This window comes from Pongo abelii, chromosome 1 (genome assembly GCF_028885655.2).
Source record: "Pongo abelii isolate AG06213 chromosome 1, NHGRI_mPonAbe1-v2.0_pri, whole genome shotgun sequence".
Taxonomy (NCBI): Eukaryota; Metazoa; Chordata; class Mammalia; order Primates; family Hominidae; genus Pongo; species Pongo abelii.
This window is the reverse complement of record NC_071985.2, coordinates 48,223,213-48,246,969: the sequence shown is the minus strand read 5'-3', so window position 1 is coordinate 48,246,969 and position 23,757 is coordinate 48,223,213. Positions and strand designations below refer to the sequence as shown.

The window sequence follows — 23,757 nt, the reverse complement described above, 5'->3', positions numbered from 1 at the left end:
AGATTTGGTGCAGAAGGGAATTACCCCGTTGCCTAACGACCTCCCCTACACACACATACTCTCTCTGTCTCTCTCTCTCTCTCTCTCTCTCTCTCTCTCTCTCTCTCTCAGGGAGGGGCAGGGGTGGGCGGGCAGGCCCTAGGTTGCTGGGTTTGGCCCTGGCCCATCCCAGCAAAGGTGAGTCCCAAGTCAGCACCTGTGTGGAGATGTTTTTTATCATACTCGATGTTGATCCTCTACTCTGAGAACAAGTTGGAGCAGGCCAGACCCACCAGCTTGTGAGCTCCTGGGAAAGTCCTCCTCAGACAGTTCTGTTCCAGAGCTAATTCCCACCAAGTCTCCAACCTCACAGGCCCCTCCCAAGGAGGCCGACTCCCCACTTGGGCTCACACAGAGCCCATGAGGCACCTCATTGTCTGTTGCATGTTTTTGTGCTGGATTGAGCCTCTGCCCAGCTTCTCCCCATTGCCAGCCTGACAACAAAGCCCAGGAGGCCCTCCCTCCACCCTACCCTGCAGCCCCAGGCCTGCCTCCATGTGTGCACGCAGGCCTCTGGCTCACAGTCCCTTGTAAAAGGGCCCAGGGAGCAGGAATATTGTCCCTCTTTGGCCTTTGAGGTGACCTGTTACCCTTTGCTTCTTGCCCTGGAAGAGGGGAGGCAAAATGAAGAGTTTAGCAGAAAAGAACAGTAGAAAACAGTCCTGATCAGAATAGAAGTTTCTGTGTGCTGAGTATAAGGGGCCAAAGAAGGCTGGCTGTGTGAGAAGCTGCTGGTGTCTGGGAATGGCATAGGGCTTGGAGACCCAGGCTCAAGTCCGGGTTTTGTCCTTTCCTCACCGAGTGACTACTAGAAGGTCACTCTTCTCTGGGCCTCCAACTCCCCCTCCTGGACTGTACCATGTGGGACCAGATCAGGGGTTGTCAAACTTTTTTGACAGCAATTCACAGTAATAAATGCAAAGAATTGTTCTGCCTCAGGTGCTGACAGCACCCACGTAAAGAAACCCTGCACCATTCGTCATAAATCCTGGCTTCACTTGAAGTGCCCCATCTGGGCAGACCATGCTCCTCCACTTTTCTGAGACATATTTAGACCTGTTCTGTGTCTGTGGGGTGAGACTAGCATGGGGCTCTGATACTGGTGCGTACACCTTTCCTGGGCTGTCTTTGCTTCCTGGGTTCATCCTCCCTCTTATGATACCTGGTAGCTCCTTTAGGTATGTCACGTATGTTGCAACCCAGTACCCATACACTGTTTCACAAAATAATGTGTGACTTTACTACCTGCACTGCACTCTGATATTTTATATTCCAGGATATATTATTCTATTCCATCTTTTTAAAAATGATGGCCACAGTCTTCTAAATTGATTTTATAATCCATAATGGGTCACAGCCTGCAGTTAGAAAAGTAATATATCAGATGATGGCTCAGGTTCCTTCCACGCCAAACATTCTGGGATTCTGTGAGCATTATTATGGGGGCTGGGGAGGGCTGTATCTCATGCCCTGCTGGATCCAGGACCCCCATTTAGGAACCCTGACTGAGCTTTTCTCCCTTTCCTTGGCCAGATCTACAATGGAACCCTCAAGCGGGAGCCTGACAACAGGCGCTTCAGCTCCTACAGCCAGATGGAGAACTGGAGCCGGCACTACCCCCGGGGCAGCTGTAACACCACCGGCGCAGGCAGCGACATCTGCTTCATGCAGAAAATCAAGGCGAGCCGCAGTGAGCCCGACCTCTACTGTGACCCACGGGGCACCCTGCGCAAGGGCACGCTGGGCAGCAAGGGCCAGAAGACCACCCAAAACCGCTACAGCTTTTACAGCACCTGCAGTGGTCAGAAGGCCATAAAGAAGTGCCCTGTGCGCCCGCCCTCTTGTTCCTCCAAGCAGGACCCTGTGTATATCCCGCCCATCTCCTGCAACAAGGACCTGTCCTTTGGCCACTCTAGGGCCAGCTCCAAGTGAGTGCTGCTGGGCTGGGTTGGGGAGCCAGGAGGGCCAGTGGGAAGACACACCCTTAGCCTGACTGCACCCTGCAAAGGGCTCCTGGGATGACAGGAGAGACATAGCTTCTGTCCCTGGGGAGTTCATTGTCCCTGGTGTGATGGACTCCCTAATGGGGAGAACCTGGCCCAATGGGCCCTTGACCTCAAGAAGTTCTTAGTGTGAAGGTGAAACAGACATTGACTGTGTAGGTTTTAAAGGTCACAGTTTATGAACAGAAGGAGGCTAATTGTTCTCAAAGTGTGTTCCTCCAACCAGCAACATCAGCATCACCCAGGAATTTGTTAGAAATGCTCATCTGGGGACCCACCCAGACCTATTGTCTCAGAAACACTGGGAGAGGGGCCCAGCAATGCATATTTTAACAAGCCCTTCAGTGATTCTGATTTACACTAGTTTGAGAACCTCTGATCTTAGGCATGTAAATCTCTATCCATGTTCTGAAAGAGCAAAGGAATATGCCCCGGTGTGGACGATGGGAATAGAATGGGTTTCAGGTTATGTTATAAGACAGGTAAATCCAAAGGACAAATAGGACAAATAGACATAAAAACTGAGGGACATGGCCTGGGTGTGGTGGCTCACGCCTGTAATCCCAGCACTTTGGGAGGCCGAGGCAGGAGGGGGTAGAGGGCGCTTGAGCTCAGGAGTTTGAGACCAGCCTGAACAACATGGTGAAACCCTGTCTCTACAAAAAAATACAAAAATTAGCCAAGCATGGTGGCGGGCGCCTGTAGTCCCAGCTACTCAGAAGGCTGAGGCAAGAGAATCACTTAAGCCCGGGAGGTGGAGGTTGCAGTGAGCTGAGATAGTGTCACTGCACTCCAGCCTGGGCAACAGAGGAGACCCTGTCTCAAACAAACAAACAACAACAACAACAACAAAAAAACCCTGAGGGACTTCATGGGGCTTCATGATCTAGTGCTACAGAACAGAGCACAACTCCTGTGCATAGATGTTGAAGGCCATCACCCAGAGGGAACAAAGGAGACCAAATGGGGTGCCCCATTAGAAGCCATAGACACAGAGGTGTCGTGAGTGACACTGAGCCTGCCCTTCAGGGCTGGGGGCTCCTGAACCTTTGAACTGTCCTTCATCACCACCTACTGCTCATTGTTATTTATTTATTTGGCAAATGTTTGCTGAGCATCTACTACATGTCAGGCTCTTTGACAAGTGCGGGAGACACAGCCATGATAGGGACAACCCAGAGCTGTTCTGGGGCTACACAATTAACTCCTTTTCTGAGAGCCTCAGGAGCTTTGCATTCTTCATCTTTAATCCTCACACCCACCACCAGGCAGGCATGAGTATTCCTGAGGAGAAAACAAGGCACAGATATGTTAAGTAGTTTGTCCAAGGCCACACAGCTGGCTCTCCATCCTGTGCTCTTCCCTACTGGTACCACACTGTTCTGAAAATAAGCAGAACCCCATTACAGAGCTAGACCTTTCCAAACTCCCTGATGGCTGTAAGGCGTATTTAGGATGATCTGGAGAAGAACTAAGAAACCTCTCTGTCTTGGAGGCTGATCAGGGCAGCCTCTGGCTTCAGCTCATTGCCCCAACCAGAGGCCCTGAGTGGAGGTTCTAGGTGAGATATGGAAGGGACGAGTGTCAAGCCATTTTGGGGTGACATTTTACTGATGAATGCAGGGTGACATTCTCTCAATGCAGGCAGCAGTACTACTAACCCAGTGCCAAAGAGCTCTGCACCTCGGGTGGTTTTCCTTGAAATGAAGTTAGGCTGCTATAGCTAAAACCATGAGTATTTATTGACCACCAGGTATGTCAAAGCATGAGGAGAGGGCTCCCTCTTTGAATGCTGGACACAGCCAGTCACCACCCTGTGACTCTACACCAGGGGAGTTGGAGAGGTTCTTAGAAGAGAGGTTTCCCTTTCCTAGGAAGGCTTCACAGATGTGGGGCGTCAGCAGGGCCAGTGGTGTGCCTTGAGGCATGCCTGAGACCTGGCCAGGGTACAGTGAAGGGGACAGTCTTGCTGGAGCAGACCCTGGATAGGGGCTGGGGAATGTTCATAGTGGAGCCGGGTTATTAGGTTAAACCGTATGAAATTTCTGGTTTTAGGCTCAAAAAAGGTTGACTACAGACATTTCCTATGATTCAACCTAATACCTGCCCTTGGATATCAGGCGAAGCTGTTTAAACTTGAACCTGAAGTATGGAGAAGCCGCTGATGGTTTCTGAGCTAGAGAACAACACAGTGAACAGGGTTTTAGAACCACTTATCTAGTAAAAAGGGTATGAAATTTTAGATGGGGGAACTTGAGGAAGAAAGCCAAATATGGAAGCCCCTTGGTGCCATTAAAGTGATCAAGATCAGGAAATTGGTGGCTATAAGAATGGGAAGAAAGGCTAGATGTGAAAATTTTTGTGTAAGAGCCAGCTGGACTTGGGGATGGATAGATGGATGGATAAATGGGTGGATGGATGCATGGATGGACGGATGGACGGACAGACGGATGGACGGATGGATTGACGGATGGATGGACGGACGGATGGATGGATGGATGGATGGACAGATGGATGGATGGATGGATGGACGGACAGATGGATGGATGGATGGATGGATGGATGGATGGATGGAAGGTTGGACAGATGGATGGATGGATGGGTGGATGGATGGGTGGATGGATGGATGGATGGGATCATGGCCATTGTCTTCCATTTTCCTAATACCAGACACAAGCAAGAGAGAAGGCAAGGTAGGTGGGAAGCTTCCCCTCAGGGAATAGGGAGGAGTTTTTCCTCAGTGCAGAGATAACATACCTGCTTGGACATTAACTGTGACCAGGGGCTCACTATTCTCACATGGGGCAAATCCAGTGGGTTTAGCCTTCCCTCCTCTGGAGGAGAGGAGCCATTCCCAGGGGTATTCTCCAAGTGGGCCTGGGCTGCCTTGTTCTGGCTCTCCAGAGGGCAGATGAGGCTGTGGCAGCTTAGTGTGCCGGGAGGAATTCTGAGCCCCCTCAGCAGGGCTCCCAGCCCACCCCGTAACCACCCCCACTGCCCATTCTTCACAGGATCTGCAGTGAGGACATCGAGTGCAGTGGGCTGACCATCCCCAAGGCTGTGCAGTACCTGAGCTCCCAGGACGAGAAGTACCAGGCCATTGGGGCCTATTACATCCAGCATACCTGCTTCCAGGATGAATCTGCCAAGCAACAGGTAGCTGGCTGCATACCTTCCTCCTTGGTGGGCCTGTGCAGGGCCTGGGTGTGTCAGCCTGACTCCACTTTTAGAGATGGGTGGGGGCATCTGCAGTTGGCTTCTCTTGCCTTGCCCAGCTGCCAGGGGCCTTCACATTGCCCAAGGTTAGAGCTGGGCATCTTAACTTTCTGCAGAGCAAAGCCCTCTGTTTAAGTGCACATTAGGCAGGTACAATTCCTCCATTGGTCATGGAAGAGACACTTCAATGCCAGCCACGGGTTCAACAGAAACCCCCTTTCTCAAATCCCACTAAAGAACATGACTGCTCCTCACCTCTCAACTCCTGCCCTCCCACCTGCTTCCTCTCTCCCACTCCCCTTCTCTCTCCAGGCATCTTACGGTAGAAAACAGGCCTGTTGATGCCTCCAAATCTTTGCTGGCAGGAAGGACACTACAGGGCTCTTCAGTTCAGCCCAAGGATGTAGTGTCAGAAATGTGTTTTCCAGAGTCCCGGATAAGTTTGTATCCATTTCTATGTCTGTGTTCTGCTTTAGGGTTTTGAAATGTATTTACATCCACTTTCTTATCAGGTCCTCACCATCATTCTCCAGAGGAAGAAAGCAGGACTCAGGAAAGAGGAGGGACCCTAGCTGAGGGTCTCCCAGCTAGGATATGGGAGCTAGGATATGGGAGCTAGGATCTGAATCCAGGTCTTTCACCTCCGGGTCTGGGTCAGTTATCATGACCTCACACTGCTTATTTATTTTGGTTGACTTGAATATTTCCGAACTGATAGATTTTTTGGTCTGAAAAAAAAAAAATCAGCTTTGAGTAGAGAATAACTAGATCAGCCTCATCTCCCTTGACCAGGCAGTGTGGCAACTCTTTCCTGGCAGGTCTATCAGCTGGGAGGCATCTGCAAGCTGGTGGACCTCCTCCGCAGCCCCAACCAGAACGTCCAGCAGGCTGCGGCAGGGGCCCTGCGCAACCTGGTGTTCAGGAGCACCACCAACAAGCTGGAGACCCGGAGGCAGAATGGGATTCGCGAGGCAGTCAGCCTCCTGAGGAGAACCGGGAACGCCGAGATCCAAAAGCAGCTGACTGGTAGGACACTACGCCACCGAGAGCCAGCCTGAGGGCTGTGCAAGGCCACCGGCTATGGCCCCAGGCTGGGGTGCAAGCCTGTCTCTCCAGGCTGGGCCAAGACACAGCTGTGCAGATTTGGCCCGGGGCTAATATCCTGTGAGATTAGTGACACTGGCCTTGGCCCAATTAGGGGTGTCCAGAGGGTGACCTTGGGTGGTGTGCACACACACAAGGGGTCACCATCTTTTTGAGGTTAAAGAGCAAAAGGAGGAAGGCTGATGTCCAGGCAAGATCCATATTCCACAAGCCCTGGGATTCCCAGGTGATGGAAAGAGAGTAAGACTGAGGGGAGAAGGGGTTAACAGGTCTTAAGCACCTACCCTGTGTTCAAGAAATATGGTAGGCACTCAAGGTGGGGGGCACAAGAGGAAGAGGTCACTGTGAAGACCTAGAATTGGACTGGGAAGATCAGACCATGTACAGAGTAACAACTAATAAGTATTTCTGGCATAACTTTTAGATGGAAAAGAGACAGCGTTAGAAGATTTCAAGTGCTAAAATGTATACTAAAAACCACTGATCAATCAAACGTTTTTTGATCACTTTCCACATGCGTAATTTTGGCCTAGACAGAGAACTCTGAGACATTCCCTCCCCTCAAGGAACCTTCAGTCTGGTTGGGGCATTGAGAAATAGCCTCATGACACAGACAGACAATAGGTTCTATAGACCAGGGCTACCTGGAAGGTGACATTTCAGTAGGGCCCATTTGCTAGAGTCCAGGCTGGGGCTGTTACCTCAGTCCCTAGGGCATCCTGAGCCTGGCACAAATTGGGTTGATGGTCTCTGACCCCCAGGGCTGCTCTGGAACCTGTCTTCCACTGACGAGCTGAAGGAGGAGCTCATTGCTGATGCCCTGCCTGTTCTGGCCGACCGCGTCATCATTCCCTTCTCTGGCTGGTGCGATGGCAATAGCAACATGTCCCGGGAAGTGGTGGACCCTGAGGTCTTCTTCAATGCCACAGGCTGCTTGAGGTGAGAGAAGAGGACACATGGGGTCTTTTTGTCCCAGCCTTGGGCCCTTCCCCAGGCATCCCCATCTCAGCCAACATCCAGCCAGTGCATAGAACATAACAGACAACTCGGCACTCGCTTTTGTGGGCAGGCTCCAAGACACAGGGACTCAGGCCTTCCTAACTTCCCTGGATCTGGATAAGGCCCAGGACCCTACCATCCCCTTTGAGAGAATGCAGCGGACATTAGTCAGGAATCTGAGCATGGAAATGCCTGGATCTGAATATCCAAACTGGTTCAACCATTTCCCTCCTCCACCCCATGAAAAAATGCATTTCTTGTGCTATCTTGAAGAGTGTTCTTTTAGACAAAAGTCTACCGATGGGTTGCTAATGAGTCACTTCCCAGCTGTGGTGTTAAAACCGTTTGCCATGTTCATTGGCATGAAGATGGCACTGCTTTGCCCAAAGTTGCCTAAGTTCCATACCAGGGTGTGGCAAAGCCCCTGTGGGGCTAGTAGGAGGGCTTGTTCTAGAAGCAGAGGTTTACAAGCTGGCGAAAGGGGTGGGTGTGGAGGGGCGGCTGGTACAAGGCTTGGAACCCTGGAGCAGGATCCCTTTTAGGGTCTTTAATGGGGTTTGTCTTGCTTTAATGGGGTTTGTCTTTCCCAACTCCTGAGAATCCCCCCAGAGTGGTGGGTGCAGCTGGCATGTGCCTCTGTGTCTCAACTTGTGTTTCTCCCTGCCAGCCTCCGGTAGCAGCCTCCAGGAAGCAGAGAGGCTGGGGAGATGAAAAGTGAGGGTAATTAAGAGTTTTATGGAGTTGATGTGCTACTGGTAGCAACAGCAGCCACACCCCACCTGCACCAGGCTGATGAACCCATATTGCTTGGGGATGAGCCCAGATTGCTTGGGAGTGAGCCTACTGCTAGGGGCAGAACACAGCTTGGATGGAGAGGGAGCTTCTGGTGCCCAGCCCGGCCACCCCCAGCTCCACTTCTAATCCAGCATCAACAGGGCTTCTTCCTGCCCCACAGAAAGAGACTGGGCATGCTGGAGCTTCTGGCTCTTGTTCCACAAAGGGCCACTAGTAGCAGGGTGTGAGCCTTGGGTTGCAGCTGCAGAGGGACCATTGCCACATGGAGCCATTGCCAGTTATAAAGTTACTGGGCAGAGTGAAGGAGGAGAAGAACTGAGTGCAAATGAGACTTCATTTCAGCCTCAGCCAGGGCCAGGCGGAATTGGCTAAATGGTTTCTCTTTCCTTCCTTTTTCATCTTTTCCTCTCTTCATTCCTTTCCTCCCTTTCCTCTTTTCCTTCCTTCCTTCTACCACAACTTCCAATCTCCACCCCGTCGTCTCCTCTCTGCCCTCCCCTCTCCTGCCTGTTCTCTCTCCTGCCTGTCCCCCACCACACTCTCTTGTCCCCACCTTCCCCGTTCTCTCTTCCCCCTTTCTCTGCCCTCTCCCACCCTCTGTTCTCTCCCCCAGGAACCTAAGCTCAGCTGATGCAGGCCGCCAGACCATGCGTAACTACTCAGGGCTCATCGATTCCCTCATAGCCTATGTCCAGAACTGTGTAGCGGCCAGCCGCTGTGACGACAAGGTGAGTGCATCCCCTGGTGGCACCCCGACCCCCAGGCCCAGCCCCCTACATTTTCTGGGCACCTTTGAGGCCTGGCCAAGTGACAAGACAGGAGCACAGAGTCAGGGGTGGTAGAAGAGGCATCTGGATGCAGGGCCCAGTGGTGGCTACAGGGGTGGGCTCTGGGGACAGCGTGCCCATGCAAATCCTCTCTCCCTCACTTAGAAGCAGAGTAGATGCAGCTGCTTCCCTAATCTCTCTGTTCCCCGGTTCACTCTTCACTCTAATGGAAATGGTCATAATCATATCAACCTCAAGGGTTGTCTGAAAGGCTTGATTAGTTAATAAGCAAAACACGAAGAGGGCCTGGCACAGAGGAAGCTCCCAGCGAGCATCTGCCGGCTGTGCTTCATTGGTGGTGCCGAGGCCTGTCCTGTGGTCCCAAGCCCTGCCCCACAGCCCAGAGGAATCCATACTGGTGCCCCCAGGGCTTAGTGTCCCCCGTGAGATGAGGCTTCTTCTGCCACTGCTATCTTCCCATTGCCTCCCAGAAAAGCCATTGGCAGAGTCACCTTGCTGCCCTCTCTGGACTTCTGGACACACAGCACAGACAAACAGAAAGAAAAAAAGTCGTGGAGGGCAGATAAACAGAAGGCTGAGATGTTCCCACCATGGCAGGACAGTGACTCAGGAGATAGTGAGGTCCAGCAGGCTCCAGATCGCCAGGGAACTGGCTGACATCACAGCACCTGGGTTCTCAGCGCAGTTGCTGTGAGGAGGGATTTTATCTCCTGCTCCCTCCACTGGAAGCAGCAGCAGGGTCGCAGAGGAGAGCCTTGTCGCTGGGCTGCTCAGCCTGCTTCCAAAGGGCAAGATGCTTTTCTGCTCTGGGAGCAATATCCCCAACACCTGTGTAACCCCAAGCCCTGGAAGTCAGATTCCCTTAGACCCCAGCAAGGGCCAAACATCATTAGGAGCGTAAATCTGCTGCCCCCAGACCCTAGTCCTGAAGGTTTGCCAAAGGAGATTGACAAAGATCTGGGCCCAGCTGCCAAGATGAAGCCCTGGGCTCCAGGTGTTGCTGTGTTTTGTGTGGACTTAGCACCGCTGACATTGACAGCTAAGGACTGGCCACAGGAAGAAGGAATGATGGGGGCACTAGATGGCTTTGGAATCTACAGGCATGGGGCTTCTTCTGGAGGAGTTTGTTCTGGGAAAAAAAGACACATTCTTCAATATCCCAGTCTGCCCATTGGCATGTTGTCCATAGCAGTCCTACCACACACTAGGCCCTGTGATAAGTGCTTTCTCTGTATCATCTTCCAAGTAGCCTAGTGAAGTGGACAATTGTAGTCCCATTTTACAGTTGAGATAGCTGAGGCCCAGAGAAGTGAGGCCAGTCAAGTTCATGCAGCCAGGAAATGACCGATTCAAACTCAGGTCCCAGAGGTGGCCCTGGAAGACTTCCCAGGCTGAGAGTGTGGTGGTGCCTGCGCTCATCTTTCCCGATGCAGCCCAGGTGCCTCTGCTCTCTTATTAGCTAGGGTAGGTGGTAGGCCAGGAGCCTGTCGGGCTGGGCAGAGGCTCAGGCCCATGCCTCTCCTTGGTCCCCAGTCTGTGGAAAACTGCATGTGTGTTCTGCACAACCTCTCCTACCGCCTGGATGCCGAGGTGCCCACCCGCTACCGCCAGCTGGAGTATAACACCCGCAACGCCTACACCGAGAAGTCCTCCACTGGCTGCTTCAGCAACAAGAGCGACAAGATGATGGTGAGTACAGCATCAGCAGGGCTGGGGCCTGCCCCATCAAGCACCCCACCAGGAGCCACTGCCTCATCTGCCCTTTCCTCTGGGCCCTCCTTGAGCCTGAAGCCAGCCCTAAGGGACAGGCCCATGCTGACACCTTGGCCTGGGGCTCAGGGTGCACTCCGGGAGCTGGGTAGAGGCCATTCATCTTGCACAAGAGGGAATCTGTTCTTGGAACTGTAGGGGCTCAGACCACCTTAGAGGTCAAAAACTCCAGCCCTCTGTTTGCAGGCCTTGATCTTTCTTCCTGTATAACGAGTCAAGTCTCCCTCATCTTCTCCCTTCCCCTTGAGGATCTGAGGAAAGCCAGAACTCTCACCCTTTCTGGCCTTGGTTCCCACCATCTCCTGAGCCCTCCCAGATTTCCCCAGAAGCAGAAGCCTACCAGGGATGGGTTGTCAGGCCTCCTTCACTGGGACCAGCTGTGGAATCCAGGTCTCGGACTACCCTCGTTGGCCCAGGGTGGGTCAAACCTACTGTCTGAGTCTGGAAGAGGAGGAAGCATCATGATGGGAGAGCCCAAAGCAGCCCCACATATCTGGAAGGTTTGGGCAAAGGCTGCCCTGGAACACAGCTCCCAAGATGCCAGGATGCTCTCTTCACCCACATCCTGGGACAGTCTGGGGGACCATGGCCCATTTCTGCATCCCATGGAGCTGCTGCAGTGCATAGAGGAAAGGGGTGCAGCGGGGCTGTCCTAGGCTCCCTGCTTCCTCAGGCACTTCCTCAGCTCGCCCTATCTGGAACCACGACCCTCAGACTAGGGGGATGGGGACAGAATGCCTGGGTTGTGTCCTCTCACGAGGCTCCCCACTGACCCCCTGAACGGCTCTTTATCCTCAGAACAACAACTACGACTGCCCCCTGCCTGAGGAAGAGACCAACCCCAAGGGCAGTGGCTGGTTGTACCATTCTGATGCCATCCGCACCTACCTTAACCTCATGGGCAAGAGCAAGAAAGATGCCACCCTGGAGGCCTGTGCGGGTGCCCTGCAGAACCTGACGGCCAGCAAGGGGCTGGTGAGTGGGACTGTACCTTTTCTACTGCAATAGCCCCATCCTCCAGCCACCATCCAGGCTCTGCTCCCTCCTTTTCCCCCCAACCTGTCCTCTGACTTCAAAGCCTCCCATGAGCAGAGTGCCTGGCATATGCTGGGCTCCGGGCTGGGCACTGGGGAAACACCCCTGCCCTTTAGGAGCTGCTGGGGGGTGCAGAGTGGGTGGGCCCACTGATGCTGGATTCTGTCCATGCCCACACAATCCCCTTGGCCACATGGTTCCCGGTCTCCGGCTGGCCTCCTGGGCTCTGCTTGAGGTCAGAGAATGGGGTGGAGAAGGTGTTTGGCAAAAGGAGTTTCCCATTTGTTGAATTGACAAAGGTGGAAAAAGAGGGTTTGGGGTCCAAGCAGGTCCAGAGAAGATGTGACAGAATCTGTGCAGACGTTGAGGCCAAATGTATGTAGCTTGGAGGGCACAGTGGTATGGGGCAGAGCCAGAGGAAACCCGTTGCAATCAAGAAGAGTTGACATGGGCCAGGCGGCCAACTGTTCTTCAGCTTTACTTAGGGCAAGGGAACCGAGCAGCAGCAGCACTAGAGTAGACCGAGGGCAGAGAACTTCCCTGGCTGTGAGGAGTGAGGCTGGGCAGTTCTGAGAACGCCAAACCTACCTAGACTTGTTACACCCAGGATGGCTATGTTGCTTAGAGGCCTGGGCGAACTGGCCTACCTCTAGGGGACCCCAGTTCTCTCTCCATGTGGGCCCAGACCCTTTCTTAGCCCTCTTTTCTCAGGCAAGCCCTCAACACATATGTGTTGGATTCTAAAGAGGTAGGAAAATTGGAAGAAGATGGCCAGATGTTTAATTGACAAATACCCTTGACCATATAGTTTCACATGGGCAGATAGTGTGGGGAGATGTAATGGGGGCAGCGCTGAGACAGTGGGGTGAGAGAGCGGAATTGGACACTTGGGTTACTCTAGAAGCTGACTCTGGGTCACTATGAGTAGGGGAAATGAGACTTCCCTCTCTCCACCCGTCTGGGCTGCAGGCTGATCCAGGAGACGAGATTAAGGCTGGGAAAGGGGAGATGCATGTTAGCCTAGGTTTCTGTAGTTGCCCACATGTGAGCTAGTGCTTCCAATGTGAAAGAGAAAGGGTTCTGGGATGTCTGCCCTTGGGGCTCCTTGCCCCTTTCTGCCTGCCATGGTGCCTGGGAAGACACAGGCTAGCTCGTCATCTACTCCTTCTCTCTTAGATGTCCAGTGGCATGAGCCAGTTGATTGGGCTGAAGGAAAAGGGCCTGCCACAAATTGCCCGCCTCCTGCAATCTGGCAACTCTGATGTGGTGCGGTCCGGAGCCTCCCTCCTGAGCAACATGTCCCGCCACCCTCTGCTGCACAGAGTGATGGGTAAGGTCCCTCTCTCTCCTCCCCCTCTAGCTGAGACATGGCAGGCTCCCTACAATTCAAGCCTGCTTGAAGGTCATCCTTTAAGCCATTCCCTGGGATGAGCATTCCAGGAAAGGAAGCTGGCCAAAGACAGGTGTGGAGACAGGAGGGGGGAGCCTGTCACCTGAGGGCTGGGAGCAGATCTGCAAAAGTCCTATCTGGGTCTCTGAGCCCTGAGTTGGAGCTGCCAGGAAGCCCTGAGGGCCACCTGGCTCGGAGCCTGGCAGAAGGCTATCCAAGAGTGTGGCCCCAGATGGAACCTCTCAGCCCTTCCTTCCCCAGTCATCCTGACCCTGTGCCCCAACTCCTTCCTCTCCCAGGGAACCAGGTGTTCCCAGAGGTGACCAGGCTCCTCACCAGCCACACTGGCAATACCAGCAACTCCGAAGACATCTTGTCCTCGGCCTGCTACACCGTGAGGAACCTGATGGCCTCTCAGCCACAGCTGGCCAAGCAGTACTTCTCCAGCAGCATGCTCAACAACATCATCAACCTGTGCCGCAGCAGGTGGGCGGGGGGGTGCTCCCACGGGCTGCACCCCAATCAGAGCCCCTCCTCACCCTGCACAGCAGGAAGCGGTCCCGCAGCTCTCCATGGAGCAGGGGAAGCACCCAGGGCAGGGGGAGCCAGGGACGGGGGAGGCTTGAATGGAGGAGAAGTTCCAGAAGCCGAGAGCGCGTGGAGAGAAGGGTCCAGCATCCAGGCCCCAGGGCTGCACGGAGGGAAGAGGCAACACACTTCCTGGCTGGGGAACTCGGGGGCACAAAGTCCTCAGAGGGCCAGCAGGAGGCATGGGGCAGCAGGTCCAGCTGAATAGGGACTTTATCCTGCTCTGTGGGGCTCCCTCTTCCCTGGACAAGGCTGGGGACTGGAGTGGAAGAGCACTGCCACCTCATGGCCCCTGAGGAGAGTCCTGGGGTGCTCTAGGTGGGCAGGGGCATGGGGTTGTGCCCACTGTGTAGGGTGACCAGGCTCACCACACCCCAATGGGGCTCCTCTCTTTTGCACACCTGAGGCCTCCCTTGTGTCCAGGCCCTGGCAGTGGGGGTGGGAGGGAAGAGGGTGTTCCTTCTCACACCTCCTGGAATCTCATCTCACAAATGCACTTCTCACCTGCCCAGTGCCTCACCCAAGGCCGCAGAAGCTGCCCGGCTTCTCCTGTCTGACATGTGGTCCAGCAAGGAACTGCAGGGTGTCCTCAGACAGGTAAGAGCCCAGGACATCATCCTTTTCTGAGGTTCTTCCTGCTCATGAGCAGAGGGCCTGGCATATGCTGGGCTCTGGGCTGGGCACTAGAGAAACGCCCCTGCCCTTCGGGACAGTCTGAGAAACAAAGACAGCGTCTACGTGAAAATGAATGTGATAAACATTCTGATCAAGTCTCTGGGCTCTGAGATCTGCAAGGGGTGCTGAGAACATGGAGGGCAGAGGAAATCAAGGAAATGTGTGAGAGGCCTGGGGTGGGATCCTTTAGGAGCAAACTGAAAAGCAGAGTGGACAAAAAGCATACAAGTCTTTTGAGGGCATGGGGTGCGCTCCAGCCAGAAAAGTAGGTTTGGGCTAGGTTACAAAACCCTTCTAATTTCAGACTGAAGAGCTTGGACTTGTACCTTTGGCACTGGGGAGTCATTCAAAGTTTTGAATAGAGGGTCTCATGATCAAAGCAGCACCAAAGCTCACCCTGTGAGCAAGGCAGGGTGGGCTGAGAAGCCTGGAGGCTGCTGTCCTTGTCCTGTGGTGACCTTGGCCTCCTCTCTGTCCCCCACCCCTCCGCACCTAGCCAGGTACAGAGTCCTCTAGGGTACAAGGTCTTGTTGTATGACATCTTCACATGGCTCCTTCTTTCCCATTCCTCAGTGATGAGCATGGACATAAAGGACAGGAGGCAGAAGAAACGGAGCAGTGGGGCTGATTAGGCTGGAGCTCTTAGCTTGGAGACTATGGTTACATTCACAAAGACAGATCAGATGGTGAGAGGCTGAGAAGGCTTTTAGGTGGGAGTAAGAGGGGTCCCAATTTGGAGAGGGTGAGTTTGGAAGACTTGGATGGGAGTCCAGGCTGGAGGTGGTGTGGGCCCTGGCAGAGGGGCCAGAGCTACCACACAGAGTGGAGCTTTGTTCAGGCAGGTGAAGCCATGAGAACAGGCAAGACCACAATGGGTTGCATGTGTATGGAAAAGTCTTGAAGGACAGGGCAGAAATATGAAGACCATCTGCTGAGGACAAGAAGGAGGAAAGGCCAGGAACAAGAGGAACTGTGCAGGGTGCCAGAAAGGGCTGAAGACCTGGTGAGAAGAGAAAGCTCGAAGGAAGGCAGGGCAGAAGTTCCCAGCACTACCTAGGGGACCAGGGGATGGACACTGGAAAAGACCCTGGATCCGGTGCTTCAGAAGTCTCTGGAGCCCTCCAGGAGCACTGCTGGCCAAGCAAGGGGAGCCCCATGGGGCCTGCTGCAGTGGGCAAGGCAGTGGATGGGGATGGATGGGGAGTTGCTGAGAGGAGACGCTGCTCCCTGCAATTTAGCCTGCAGAAAAAGGAGCAAAAGAGTGGGTAAAAAGAGACCTGTTTAAAGACAGAGGAGACTTAAGCATCTCTGGCATGGGAGGAGAGGGAATAGGCAAAGAAGGGAGAAAGACAGGGATGGAGGACAGGGAAGCCTGGGGTTCGGTTGAGCAGCCTGGGGCAGAAGGAAGCACAGCTCTTCCTCCAGCATGGCAGGGGACAATAGGGAGACCCATGAACGCATGGGGTCCAAAGATGATTGGAGAAATCTGAAGGTCACAGCAAAGGGTGGCCCTTGTTCTCCATGTGACAATCTAGAGCTCCTTTCCAACAGCACTGCAGTGAAGATGGGCTTGGCAAATGGCAACTGCCAGATAGACAAAGGGAGACGAGGAGGCAGGTAAGGAGGACTGGTGAGAGATTCCTCCCGCTGTGTAATGGTGGTCCAAAGCATTCAGCTTACCCCAAAACACAGAGTCCACCCCCAGCCTAAGACACACAGAGAATCCACTGACATCGCTCTCAGTGGGAATTCCCTTCTACACATGCCTTTGGGAACCAGTGTCCCCATTCAGTCTCCACTCCTCCCTCCAGCTGTGCTTGACAACCGTCCTGGGCAAGATCTAGTTGGTGCTTCTGTTCCCAAAGGGCCTTCACATCCATCATGCATTGAGTTGTCACAAGCACAGGTGAGACAGACCACATGGCTTGTGTCCATTTTGCTGAATAGGGAATCAGGGTCCAAGGAGTTTGTCTTGATTCAGTGAGTCGGGGCATGAGCCATGCTCGACAGGAATGAGCATGCCAATCTGTAGAAGAAAAATGGCATCATGTAATACATGCCCAAAGACAGGAGGAGCAGGGCTTCGAACGAGCTGCTGTTTCGGATCCCCTTTGCCATCTCCCCTCTTGTTCCCACAGGTCGGTGATGGCTGGCTTGGCTCTCAGAGCTCAGGGCTGGCAGCAGGACCCTCTTTTCAAGGGCACCTGGGCCTATTGCTGCATCCAAATCATGCTGTCCACTTTCACCCGGAAGCATGTATTGGGCACCTGCTGTATGCTGGGAGAAATAACAGGAACAAGACTCACTCTCCATCCAGCAGGCACTCAGGGGCTAGTGGGGCTGGAGGTGGAGAATAGACAAGTAAACAGAACCTTCTAGCACAGCAGCTTCTTACCAGTGCCAGCCCCCTGCTCCTGCACTTGAGAAACACTGGGCATGTCCTCTCTGCCCAAGAGCTCTTGTCAGAATTGTTTAAAAAAAGAAAAGATAGAGATGGTCAGAGGGAACAACAATTGACAACTTCTCTAATCTGATTTTGATTGTTGCTCTGTTTAAAAAATAATACTAGCCTAAATCCTCATGCCTTGACTCAGGTTTCTGCAAACGCAAGTAGGAAATTCAAATGTGTCAGTGGAAGTTCAAACACATTTCACCGACTCATGGAGAGTTATTATGTTTTGTTGCACAGTTACCGAGGCCGGCTTTCGTCCTGACACATGTACTTAGTGATAAGAGAGAGGCTGTGTGAGCCGAGGTTGCTCTGGGAGGGCAGTGGGCAGTGTCTGACCCCACAGCAAGCCCCACACAGTTTTGTGTCATTTGGTTGCTGTTTCTCCCTTTGCAGCAAGGTTTTGATAGGAACATGCTGGGAACCTTAGCTGGGGCCAACAGCCTCAGGAACTTCACCTCCCGATTCTAAGAAGAGGCTGTCCAAGCAAGTTAGGCTTGCAGGTAAGAATCGCCCCACCCTCAGGGCAAGGGATGCCTCTGGGACCACTGCAACAGCCTCAGCCAGTCTCAGAGACAGGGGCTAGACCTGTGCTCCCAGGGACACAGAAGCATCCTTTTGCCTGGCTCTGAACTACATAAGCAGTTGTGTAGACTGCTTGGCTGGGGGCGTAGGTTGTCCCACCCTCAGGACGTTAGGGGTGTACAATGTCCTGGGAGTTTCAGAGGGGTCAGAGGAACTGGGCAGGATTGCTAGGTACAAATGTGTGGGTTGTACACTGAACAACACAGGTGGTGCCCTTCACATGGACTACAGTGAGTTCTACAATATGGATAACTAGAGTTCTAGAATATGTCGTTCTGGGCTTGGCCATACACAGCTCACTTTTTTATCCTTTTATAATTCACTTTCCAGTCTCTGCACATGCCCAATGTGGACCAGCTTATTTCCAGCTGATGATTCTAGGCCCCAAAAACTCAGAACCAATCCTATGGCGAAGGCTTGCAAACCTTAGTGTTCATTGGAATCATACGGGTTGCTTTCTAAAATGCACACACTTGGCCCAACCCCAGCTATTCTGACTCAATAGCCCTGGAGTGGGATCCAGGAAAGTCTATTTTTAAACAAGCATCTAAAGTGTTTCTGATGCAGGTAAACTGAGAATCACAAATAGAGATACTCCAGCCAGATGTCATCAACCCTAGAGAGGGGCTTCAGGGGCAGCCCAGCATGAAGCCATCCGCAAATAGCCTGGGATCAAGACAGGGTCTCCTGAGCTAAGGGGGACCTCTTTGCCAGGCTGTCTTTCAGCACTCCCCACCCTAATCCCTGGTGGGGAGAGAGGACTGTAACTTTGGTCTAGATGAAGGTTAAATAAGACTTCAGATATCCTCTCCTGGTAAACAAGCTGCAACAACTTGAAGGCAGAAAAGGGGAAAGAGATTCGGTTTGGCAAATCCTTAATGAACACCACCTTCTTGCTTAGTGAGGAACATGGTGGGCAAGGGACAGTGTGGCAGGGTGGCAGACAAAGCTGACAAGCTTCTGAATCCACAGGGCAACCTATAAATGTGTCTAGGGCAGCCCTGAATCCAGTCTCAGGCCAGGGCACACTTGAGGGCCGATGTGAGAAGAGGGTGGCAGTACAGGCTGGGCTTATGGTATGGAAACATCTCACTGTAAACACTAACTGAAGGACTTTCTCCTTTTCCAGGAAGATATGACCCAGCTGAGAAGCCCTCAGGCCTCGCTGGATGGGGTTTTCTGTCCATCCTGTGCAGTATTTGGAAAAGTTCACAAGAAACTGAGAAGAAACCTAAAAACTGTGGATAACGGAAATATTTTTAGATTTTTTTTTTCCTTGAGGGAAGTGGCAGGCAGTGGGGGTTAGGGAGGTTGGGTGGGGAGCTTTCTTGAGTTAAAGGGGCTTATATGTGATGTCAATATTTCTTCCTCTGAGAAATGGTATATATATGTGTATAATGTAAGTGTGTGCATGCATGTGCGCACGCATGTGTGTGTGTGAGTGTCTTAAAGCATAACCACAAACTGCAAAAAGCTAGGTAAGCTATTTTGTTGCAGCTCATAAGGTGGTGAAAAGGACTCTCCTGTGTTTCTTACTCATAGGCAAGGACAACATGTGCTTTTTGGTGAGCTGCTCGTAGTTCCTGAAATGTATGGTGCCAGGGCAAGGGGGCCATCACTGCAGTCAGGCCCTCAGAGGAGTCCTGCAGGCTTCCTGCCAGCGGTCTCCGGGGGTGCAGGAGTAACTGGGGCTGGACCAGCCTCCCCCCTTACGAGGCTGCTTTCCAGGAAGGGAGGTCTGGTGTATCTCGTGGGAAAATCTGGTGTGTCTGTAATGCCACCCCTCCAGCAGCGCCACAAGGACTGAGGTTGGGCAGGTGTGGGGTTCCAGAGGACAGCAGGACACTCTTGCACACTTTGCCAAATGAGACCTGCTCAGGGGAGTAGGAGCTGAAAGATGGTGCCTGCCACCCTCTTGGGCTGTGTGCCCATCGGAGCAGGCTCAGCCTGCAAAGGCCCTGCATTCAGAGGTCTTGTAATCTACTTGTTGCAGGAGAAAGAAGGTAAAAAAATGATTTTTTTAAGCAAAGCTATTTTATTGCAGCTCTTTCCAAAGAGCTGTTCTGGGAATGGCTGTTTGGTCTTCATATTCCCAGTGGAGAGGGGAACAGGTGGGGCTGGGCATATACATATTCCGGCTTCTAGTGGGATGGAGTTGGGATATAGAAATTAACCAGGAAGATGTTTCCGCCAAGCCTGCTCTGAGTCAAGTGAGGGAGTGCTTGGGGTCCCAGGAGACTTGGAGGGGGGGAGTTTGGGTAGACTAGGAAAGGAAAGTGCCATATCAGGGTACCGGCAAGCCCACATCCCAGCCAGGGGCCATGCCCCACTTCCCCTGACCCCAGCTCTCTTGTCTCCACTCTGTGAAACCCACAGGGAATGTGATAAACAGGGCTATTAGGGGCATCAGCCACGTCGAGCCCCCAGACTCTGTGCACTTCAGACGAGCAGTAGCAGGAGGGCTCCCGAGGGCCTTATGAGAAAACCTGTGTGGACAACCCTTGGTGTACACTAAGACAGAGCAGAGCGCAGTGCTCCCAAACCTTCCTCCTTCCAGCCTCTACCTCCATGCTAGCATTGCTGGTGTTAGAGAGGAATTAACTTCCTGGTCTGTGCCCTTCTCTAGAAGAATATAAGATGCTCCTCCTCCTCACCCCTTCTCAGCCTCCTCCCAAGTCTCTTCCTCTTCTGCACCACCTCCGAGTCCAAACCCACCTCTTGCCCCAGCAGTCAGGCTGGAAAACACCGATGTGGACTCAGCATGACAACTGAGATGGGGGAAGCCAGACATGTGAGGATGCTGTCCTCCGAGAGATGTCCCCGGCCATTAGCCAGCTGTGCTGTGGTGCTGTGGGTCTGTCACACCCTCCCTTGCTTCTGCTCACACTGAGAGGCCCACTCCTGGCTCACCTCTCCCTCTCAGGGACCCACGTGGGAGCCTGGATCCCTGGACTGTCCTGGGCATAGGTTTCAGGGGCCTCCTTTGTTGTCATCAGAACCCAGAGGAATTCTTCTCCTTAAAAATATTTATGGCATACCAATCTGTGCTGGGCAGTGTCCTAAGCACTTAGACTACATCAAGGAAGAACACAGACCACATCCCTGTCCTCATGCGGCTTATGTTTTCCTGGAGGAAAGCGGAGACACAAGTCCTTGGCTTTAGGGCTCCCCTGGGTGGGGGCTGTGCAGTCCGGTCAGGGCGGGCGGGGAAACGCACCACTGCATGTAGACCTTACCAGCCCAGGTGAACGCCCCTTCCCCTTAGCACTACCCTGGCCTCCTGCAGCCCCTCGCCTCATGTTCTTCCTGCCTCCAAAGAATGAAGAGCCCCATGGGCCCAGCCCCTGCCCTGGGAACCAGGCAGCCTTCCAGACCTCAGGGGCTGAGGCGGACAGTTAGGGCAGGGCTGACTTTGGTGACATTGCCCATTCCCTCTCAGGCCAGCTCAGGTCACCCGGGCCTCTGATCCAGGCCTGTCACTTTGAAAGGGGCAAAACTGAGAGGGGCTTTTCCTAGAGAAAGAGAGCAAGGATTTTGCCAGGCTTCATGTAGCCGACACGTGTCTCAGGATTTTGAGTCCATTTTGGCCTCACACTACCAGGACCAAGGCCCAAAATAAGAAGTTCCAATCTGGGGCCAAATGAGGAAGGACACAGACTCTGCCCCCACCCTGACCCTGGGATCTCCTGTGCTGGTGGCCAATGACAAATCCAGTCATTGGCCACCAGCCACCTCTGCAGTGGGGACCACACTAGCAGCCCTGACTACACTCCTCCTGGGGACCCAAGACGCAGTGTTGCTGTCTGCGTGTCCACCTCGGAATCTGGCTGAGCTGGCTGGGAGGACCAAGACTGCGGCTGGGGTGGGCAGGGAAGGGAAGCTGGGGGCTGCTGTGAGGGATCTTGGAGCTTCCCTGTAGCCCACCCTCTCCTTGCTTCATGTTTGTAGAGGAACCTTGTGCTGGCCAGGCCCAGTTTCCTTGTGTGATACACTAATGTATTTGCTTTTTTTGGAAATAGAGAAAATCAATAAATTGCTAGTGTTTCTTTGAACTTTTTCGAGGAGTGGATTCTTTGGGGTGCTGTTGAGGGATGAGGGGGCTACTCATTTCCTTCTATGATCTCCTGTTACCCTGTACCAGGCAAGGACTGAGAATGCCACCCGGGGGCACAGGGGCAGCGCTATCCATGGACCCCTGCTCTACAGCAGCACATCGAGCCTCACCGCAGCTCCATGACACTAGGATTGCTGTCCTGATTTTTAAAATAAGTAAAGTGAGACTTAGGGAAGGAACAAATACCCCCAGGGTCACACAGCTTGTAAATGTCCCCAAGCCTGAACCCATCCAGGTGGGGCATCTGTAGGAATGAGAAATTCAAAGACGAAGATCAAGGAGTTGGTGTATATTTAGTTTTATTTATTTACTTTTTGAGACAGGGGTTTTGCTCTGTTGCCCAGGCTGGAGTACAGGGATGAGATCATGGCTCAAAGAGGGCTCAACCTCCCAGGCTCAAGCAATCCTCCCAGCTAAGGCTCCCAACTATGGGTCTCACTATGTTGCCCAGGCTGGTCTCGAACTCCTGGACTCAAGTGATCCTTCTGCCTTCGCCTCTCAAAGCACTGGGATTACAGGCATGAGCCACTGTGCCCAGCTGGAGCTGATGTTTATTGAAAGCCCATTCTACCCGGGTTCTGTATTGGGTGCTGGAGGGTCACAAAAACAAAGGATGTGATGGGCCCCAGCCTCAGAAGTCTCATAAGGGACAAGACAAGCATAAGGAAACTGAGGCATGTGTAGTAAATTCCAAGTAGTGGTGTGGACATAACCACCATGGGCCATCAGTGACAGTCAGGGCCACCTGGGTGGGGAAGGTCAGGATGCTTGGGGAAGGGCTGAATGTGAGCTTTTCCCAATTTGAAGGGGTGGTGACTGGCAAGGCCTCTCTACTACAGCCCATGGCCCTGACCTCCTGGACCATCCCACAGTTTAGTAATGTCCAGAGAGGTCAGAGAGAAGGAGCTGTACCACAGACAAGAAGAAGATGGCCTATCTGTGGCCTGGACTGTTAAATACACGAGGCCTGGGACATCCAAAAAATGTTTTGAGACCTGAAAAATATGTATTGGCTCCACAATGTGAGATCAAGTTACAAATTTACAATCAACAAATGTTTAGATTCTAAGCTTTCATTGGAATATAGCATGCATGCAGAAACATGTACAACTGAAAATGCATGCAGCTCAATGAAGCTTAACAAATGAATAGCACCCAGACTGAGAAACAGAACATTACCAGCACCCAAAACCCTGCTCAGACCCCTTCAGGTCACTGTCCTCCTCCCCAAGGGTAACCACAGTCCTGACTTCTAACACCGTAGATTGATATTGCCTATTTTTGAACTTTATATAAAGGAAGTCAACAGTGAGTCCATTTTTATGTCTGGCTATTTTATCTCAACAATATGTTTGCAAGATTCATTCATTCCTATTCGTGTTCCTACCACTGCTATATAATAATCTATGTGTAATTATGCTACAATGCAAAATGCAATATTACATCACCACCATTGTTACATCTATTATTTATAAACAACTGGAAACAATTTGCGGATTAGTTGTCTCACTTCCTAAAAATTCCCACATGTGATATAATTACTGGGAAATTACACCTAACAGTAAAGAAGTTAGATTTTATGTGGGATGTGGGGGCACTTAACGTGTAGGAGTGCCAAAAAGCTACAGAAGTATTAATTCAGCTGTCCCTGGCCAAGCGGGTGGCAGGCCCTCTGGCCCCTTCAGAGGACTGTCCAGTGAGAGCAAAAGCGTCCAGGAACAGATGGGCAAGACCAAACTGGGAGGCACCAGGAGCAGCTGGCAGCCTAAGCTGTGGCAAGGAAAAGTTCTCATGGTGCTGGAGGCTGAGTCTCCCAGACTCCATGTCAGGCTGCCTCCAGGTCTCTCTACCCTGAGCCCCAAAGCCATTTCCTCCTGTTGCCTTTGGAAGTATTCTGGCCTGGAACCTGATTCTCTCCATGAGAGATAAAGCATTCATTGTGCATCATTTTTGAAACGCAGTGCGTTCTGTTGTCCAACACAGTTGGAGAAAAGAGTGAACAGAAGTCGTTAATAATAACAATAGTCTTTTTACTTGAGGGGGCTACACATTAACCCCTTTCACTTTCAAAGCCTTCGGGTGTTGGTTTGCTGTTTTGATCTTTACTTCATTCTAGTGAGACAGGCTGAGCCCAGAGTATTACATTTCAATTTATAGATGAGGAAACTTAAACCCAAAGAGAGAAAGTGACTTGCGCAGAGTCACGT

General features: G+C 52.5%; 1 protein-coding gene across 1 annotated transcript in view; it reads left to right on the top strand.

Moving 5' to 3' along the window:
- The window catches only part of PKP1 (plakophilin 1), a 47,070-nt gene extending 28,234 nt beyond the window's left edge, over window positions 1–18,836 (top strand). The window contains exons 3-14 of the mRNA XM_054523412.2: window positions 1,573–1,967; window positions 5,054–5,198; window positions 6,077–6,284; window positions 7,124–7,301; window positions 8,770–8,884; window positions 10,478–10,633; window positions 11,513–11,689; window positions 12,926–13,079; window positions 13,439–13,625; window positions 14,240–14,324; window positions 17,248–17,354; window positions 18,566–18,836. Coding sequence (XP_054379387.1) covers window positions 1,573–1,967; window positions 5,054–5,198; window positions 6,077–6,284; window positions 7,124–7,301; window positions 8,770–8,884; window positions 10,478–10,633; window positions 11,513–11,689; window positions 12,926–13,079; window positions 13,439–13,625; window positions 14,240–14,324; window positions 17,248–17,322 — 1,875 coding nt within the window. The 3' untranslated portion in view covers window positions 17,323–17,354; window positions 18,566–18,836. The remainder of the gene's footprint in view (window positions 1–1,572; window positions 1,968–5,053; window positions 5,199–6,076; window positions 6,285–7,123; window positions 7,302–8,769; window positions 8,885–10,477; window positions 10,634–11,512; window positions 11,690–12,925; window positions 13,080–13,438; window positions 13,626–14,239; window positions 14,325–17,247; window positions 17,355–18,565) is intronic.
- The last annotated feature ends 4,921 nt before the right edge of the window (window positions 18,837–23,757 follow it).